The sequence below is a fragment of the Phytophthora infestans genome, genomic scaffold (genome assembly GCF_000142945.1).
Source record: "Phytophthora infestans T30-4 supercont1.84 genomic scaffold, whole genome shotgun sequence".
NCBI classification, from domain to species: Eukaryota; Oomycota; class Peronosporomycetes; order Peronosporales; family Peronosporaceae; genus Phytophthora; species Phytophthora infestans.
Genome location: NW_003303675.1, coordinates 180,718 through 187,051, shown reverse-complemented (window position 1 = coordinate 187,051; position 6,334 = coordinate 180,718). Strand labels below are relative to the sequence as shown.

The following is a 6,334-nucleotide window of genomic DNA, read 5'->3' as shown; positions in this document are numbered from 1 at the left end:
GGCTCAAAAATGGCCCGTGATATCGAGCACAACGCTAAACTAAATATATTGTGTAGCGTTTGTATAAATGTTATTTAAAGTGCTGGTGGTTTTGGATGGAGGATGAAGATACAGTGGTAGCCAGCAATAAAAAAGAGATTGCATCAAGAATCTTGATATAAGATCATAAGAATATTTATTTCTTAAATCAGGTAAGCATGATGCTGACCCAAATTAATAAATTAAAAAATAAATCGATTTAGGTACACGTGGGTTCAGCGTTTTTTTTCAATAGTTATCCCGCCGAAGCGTAGCGGAGGCGGGGATGCCAAAACGTGTTGAACTAAACCTAATTTACCCCAGCGTAGCGGCGGCGCTCGGCTAGTGCCATGTAGTAATAGCATCTTTCATTTGGTGTGTCGTACGAATAGCAAATGAAAAAAGGATTGATTGACATCAAACGTTTGGAGTCAGCTTCTCACCGCTTAATACACTTCCAGCACGTAGCGGCCTTCCTCGCGCATGCGTTCGATCGTCGCGTTCGCCTGACGACAGTCCAGTCCACCAACTTGAGTGAACGAGCTCACCAACGCTTCACGTACATCCGCCACAGGCCACGTCGGACCACACAGGTAGAAGTGACCGTTCTGGCGCAACAGCAAGTCTGCCAGAATCTCCTTGTCCTCGGCGATTTTATCCTGGATGTACACCTTGTGCTCCTGGTCACGCGAGAATGCGCAGCGAAGGTACGTTACCAGACCGTCTGCCTCGAACGCGTCCAGTTCGTCGCCATACAGATACTCCTTGGCCTTGTGACGACTGCCAAAGTACAGCGCCACTGGACCGACTTTGACGCCCTGTGAGCGCAGGAACGCACGCTCCTGGATGAACGCACGGAACGGAGCCATACCCGTACCCAGACCCGCCATCACGATCGGGTCCTGCGGGTTCGCAGGCAACTTCATTACCGACGAGCACACAGACACCGAGAGCTTCTGTCCAACCTTCACACCTGCCAGGAAGCGCGTGGCCTGGCCGATGCAGTACTTGCCGCCCGGCGTGGTCCAGTCGTGCACCACGATCAACAGGTGCACGCTCGTCGGGTTCATCTTCATGCTAGAGGCGATCGAGTAGTGACGCGGCTTGATACGCGGCACCAACGTCAGCAAGTCCGCTAGCATCGGGCGTGCCGACGGAAACTCCTCTAACAGCTCGGCGAACGTCACCGTTTCGTCCACACGACGCTTGTACTCGTCCTTGCCATCCGCGTCCAGCAGAGCCGCCAACGTCGTCTTCTCCTTCTCGTCCGTAGCGCGTTCCAACAAAGCCTGGTAAAACTTCTTCGACGGACGGCCAAAGATGTCCAACACGTGCGAGAAGAGCTGGAAGTACGTCAACGTTTCCTCATTCGGACCCGTCGCAGCCTCGTTTTTCTTCTTCTTGTGTGTCACTGGCAACGCGGCCAGCGCTTCCGGGTCCACGTTGTACGTCTGTAGGAACTTGACAACCTCTTTCTCGTCGTTGTGCGCAAACACTGCTAGAGCTTCACCGATACGGTACTTGATTGCCGTGTTCGTTGTGTCCATCTCAACGTGGAACACGTTGCGAGAGTAGTCCTCCGGTGTCAGGCGCTCCCACTTTGTCACGGTCACCAGATCCGTCACGTGGTCGCGCATACCATGGTGAGCCTCCCACGCGTTCGGGAACATGAGCTGCCATGCCGCCTTTGTCTCGCGAGACACTTCCCCGAACGAGCGGCGCTTGCCGTTGGTCTTCGAGGACGTAGCAGATTCGGCACTGCTTGCGAATGGAACCTTGCTAGTTGCTACGTTCGTAAACTCCGTCAACGGCTTAGCAGCAGCAGCCTCCTCATCCACATCCGTGGCAATCAACCACTCCTTCGACGAATATGTAAGAGTCAACACATCACCCCATACAGCCGACACGAACGAACGCAAAGTCGTGTGCTTCTCTTCGGGAAACTGAGCCTGAAGCAGAGCGAGCACAACACTCTCGTCGTACAGTCCCGACGCCTTGAAGAAGGCAGTCTGGAGACCGACAGCAGCCACAGCGTCGTCCTCAACGCGAGTGGCCAGCTCGTTGGTGTCAACTACCAGAACCTGAATGTCACGAGATGCCACTTGCTGCTTGAACGCCGCACGCTCATCCACGTCGTCTGCAGTCTTCCAACCAGTAAGTACCAACAGTTTGCCGCCCTGCTTTACACTGCGAGCTACATCGTAGTGAGCGAGCAGTTCAGGGCGGTTCACCACCACCACGTCCGCTTGTTCAACAGGTTCCGACGTCACTGGTCCATTGCCACCGTCTAGAGCGATACGCACCTCCAGTGTCGACACGGGACGCTCTGCAGCCTCCTCGCCGGCACTGTGAGTCACCACAGCATTCACTCGCGTGGCCGGGTTCTTGTTCAACAGGTCCACAGTCGACTCAAACAGCTTGTTAGTCTCGGTACCGGCACGCGCAGTGTCCGATTCCACATCGTCGAAGCCGTAAAAGAGAAATTGCTTCGTGTAAGCGGCCGAGCCCTCAAGCTCCAGCGACTCACCATACACCACGTCAAACTTCGTTGCTTGGCTGCTCTCCGATGGTGCGTTCACCAGAGCAGCATCGTACAGTTTCTCACTCTTAGCCACAACGAAGGCGCGGCGAGAAGAGGCCGTCGCCAAGTGACGCAGAACAGCACGCCCCGTACCCACTGAGAATGTGGAGTTGCGGAATACACCGCCGTACACGCCAGTTACCACGACGGGGGCAGCTTCCACAACCGGCTGCCAGTACGTCGATTGGAAGAACACCTGCATATTCTGAGTGAGCAGACCACGCTGGAAAGTCAACGCACTTGGCGCCACATTCTCCAGAGCAACCACACGTTTAATTGTGGTCGGAAGCGCCTGCGCAAACATTCTGTGCGACCACGGAAGTAGCAGACGGACCTGCACAACGCCGACCTTGGTACCAAGCATTTGCTCGTACGCCGCGGCTTGTTTCAGTGCTGCAGCAGCCTCACCAACAACCACCACAACAAACTCAGCATCCTCGGCACCAAAGTACTCGTACACACGGTACTGATGTTGCAGTACGTGAAACAGGTCGTCCATTACTTTCTGCACCTGCTCCACAACATCTCCAATTTGTGCCGTCGAGTGGAGCGCAGCGAGAGTCTCGAGCGACTCCTCCGTCAGCGTCTCTACCTTGGCCATCTCACGAGCGACACGCGCCCCATCGTAGAAGTGAATCAACAGCTTTCGGAGGCGCTGGGCGGCCACGTGAGCCACGACTGCCAAATCATGGCATTCCTGAGGTGAAGCCGAGTTAAGCAACAATGCACCTGAGTGTTGTAACGCGTACAGTGGCTCGTACGAGCTGGCGACAGCCATGTCACGGCGAATTGCCTCGCACGCCACATGAAAAACGGCGGGCGCCGACGTCGCGGCGTTCTGTGCCAGCTGGAAGAGGCTGGGCAAGAACATCGGCAATGTCTGCGACGGGATGAGCGCGGCCGAGGACGCACCCACAGCCAGCGCGCCACGCACAGCATCCGCTGCTCCCGGACGAATCTCGAGCGAGACTACTCGTGCGCGGGCTTTGCGCTTGATCTCCTGTGTTTGCGCGCCGTCGGCCGTCGGCAGTAATGGGTACTCAAAAACGTTGGCGCTCACATGGCTGGCCACGCGGAGCACAGCTTCAGCGCCTGAGCAGAAGCGTTCGGTACGCGGGAAGAGGCGGCTGCTAAGTTCCGAGTGAGCAGCTCGCAGCTTGTGCTGCGGCGTGGGAACCAGCGACGCCGTGGAAGTGTCGCTCGCGCTCTCATCCAGCACATCCACAGCCAGTGTGGCCTTGAGCACGGAGCTGCCGGCCGACGTGGACACGAAGCCGTCCTCGATCTGGTAGCTGGTGGTCGACATGCGTATCGGGACTGAGGCGGGTGCCTTCAACGTCAGTGAATGGATTGTGCGTTGTCGGCGTTCATCGGCTGATGGGGACGTATCGAGCTTTGGCCGATTTGATTCGGAGATGTTCGAGCCAATAAAGATGTCGAACATGAACGTGTCAGTCGTGATGAGGGGATGGACATTTCAGCTGTAAGCGCGACGATTACGCACATGTACTAGCGAAAGAAACGGCTTGCATAGGAGCTACGACTACCCCTCGGTAGTAATCCCAAGACCTGGAATACACCCTAAATACTACATGTAATACGTTTGCTGTTGTGGGTGGGATGATTAACTAAGAGAAAGTCCCAATTGGACAGCGGTCCATTTAAGTTCGCATTTTTAAAACCCAGTTCCTGTGTTAAGTCGCGTGTGGATGACCACAGCAGCTCCAGACATGACAAAAGTGACCTTGCTCTTCGAACGTCTCCAGCAACGCACCACTGGGCAAGTACGGAGGGTGTCAAAGAGCCGTCACACATAGGTGATACCCTATGTAATGATCTACCGGCACAGAACTCACATTTGAGTTCGGTCGCAAATTTGAGCTCGGCTGCACGTCGAAGCACTGTTGTGTCACAAGGAACAGAACATACTCCTATTTCCAGCGTTCAGCATATCTTTAAACGCTCATGTGCTTACGCTATGAAGAAACCATAGCAAAATAAACAAAGTCGAGCATTCTTGCTAGATAGCGTGACACTGGTGAGAAACGTTAGTGGCATGGTCTTAACGATGTCGGGTCTGGGCTGATTGCAAACGTTCTACCACTGTACAAAATGTTTCTGCATGGTCAAATAGTCTTGATATTTTATGTACTTCGATAACTACATGTAGCTGATATCAACGCATATTTCGCAATTGTTGTCCTTTACTTTCAACCTTCAAATACACAGCAGCACCGAGAAAAGTAAATTTGATACATTTAAGAGCCTCATCAGATAAACAAGATAACGAGTTCCGGTTCGGCCTCAACTTTGGGAATTGAGGCAACCGAAATACTACGAAGATAAAGATTACCGCTATATCTTTGCAAAACAACGAGCTGCTAGACTGACGGACTGCAGACTGTATCTATGTACTACTGCACCCCGTTTTCGCGCCCTTGGACCTATGATAAACTTCCGAATGTGATGATCCCGAATCGAAATCAGCTATTGTTTATAAGCTTAAATATGATTTATATGCAAATCCTATATGGTCCACCCCCGCGAAAACGGGGTGCAGTACTGTATTAGCATCGGAACAAATAACTCCAACGTACTTGAGCTTTCACAGCGTTAATTGTTTGCGAAATCAATTAAGTTCGCATATCGTGTACACTGATTATGGAAAAAAAATCCTCTCTGATCGATTGCAATAAACTGCTGGTTGACCACTTGAAACCAGCCACTAAACCCAGATACTCTAACGTGTATGTGAGGGGACGGGTTTTCTTACAAAAATCAACATGTTTGATAGCTTGTATAGTGGATAGCCTCAAGATAACCCTACTCATAGAGAGAGTTTTTGAATTTGAATTTGTTGCGGTTATGGCGACTACGCCCGAGGCGCGCTACGCTGCATCCTCGCTCACAGACCCTAAGTGCTAGCCTAGTTCCTGCGGTAGCTACCAAGAGAGAGAGGTTCTTAACTTATCTTGGACCTCCCACTATTTCCTTAGTACAAGAGTTGCAAAAATACATGTTATTACTACACAGCTGTATGATTGTCAGTAAAACCGGGGCGGGAGTGTAAAAAAAAACGTGTGGAGACTGAAAAAATTTTAGAAACAGAAGTACATAATGAATGCAAAAAATCAGATGTAAAAAAATCCATGACGCACCAAAAGCCCATAGCTAAAATAAGAACAAACCTACGGGCGCAAGCACATTATTAGTCAGCAACCTCAGTTTCGGTTGCCAGACGGGCCCGCTTTCGAGCAGCATCTGTACACTCATCACTAGATCACACGTTCTCGGTGTGCTCCTCGTTATCTGCGCCATCGACCTCGCTCTCTGCGTTAGTGTCGGCCTCCATTCGTGCTCCAGGCCATCGCGCGCGGATCTGGCGCTTCTTACTGGCCTTCGTAGGTAGCATGCTTCCGTTGCGTCAGACCTTGTGCCAAATGTCAAAACAAGACATTGCGACGCCGTTATGGGTGTGTCGTATTTTTTCACACAGGAAGACACGCCACGCGAGGGGCCTCTTCGATGTGGTCGGTAGCTTGCATGCACTGCAGTAAGTAGGAGAGTCACAACTACGGGCATTGTCAGTCCCCTTGAGAATCGAACAAACCTTACTCGCCCTTGTTCTCCGTTTTCTTCCTGATTGATTGTTTCCTGGCCGCAATTTGTCGTTCGGCAAGGGTTGGTGGGCGGATTGTCGGCGCCGAGCTTGTTTCGAGGATGTCGCTTGAAAGA

General features: G+C 52.2%; 1 protein-coding gene across 1 annotated transcript; it reads right to left on the bottom strand.

The window, feature by feature from the left end:
- Positions 1-407: 407 nt before the first annotated feature.
- On the bottom strand, positions 408-4,043 carry PITG_19263 (sulfite reductase [NADPH] flavoprotein component, putative; the record flags this gene model as incomplete). The annotated part of the gene is made up of 1 exon (XM_002997153.1): positions 408-4,043. One exon carries the CDS (start codon positions 4,041-4,043, stop codon positions 465-467), a length of 3,579 nt encoding a protein of 1,192 aa, XP_002997199.1.
- Between the last annotated feature and the right edge of the window lie 2,291 nt (positions 4,044-6,334).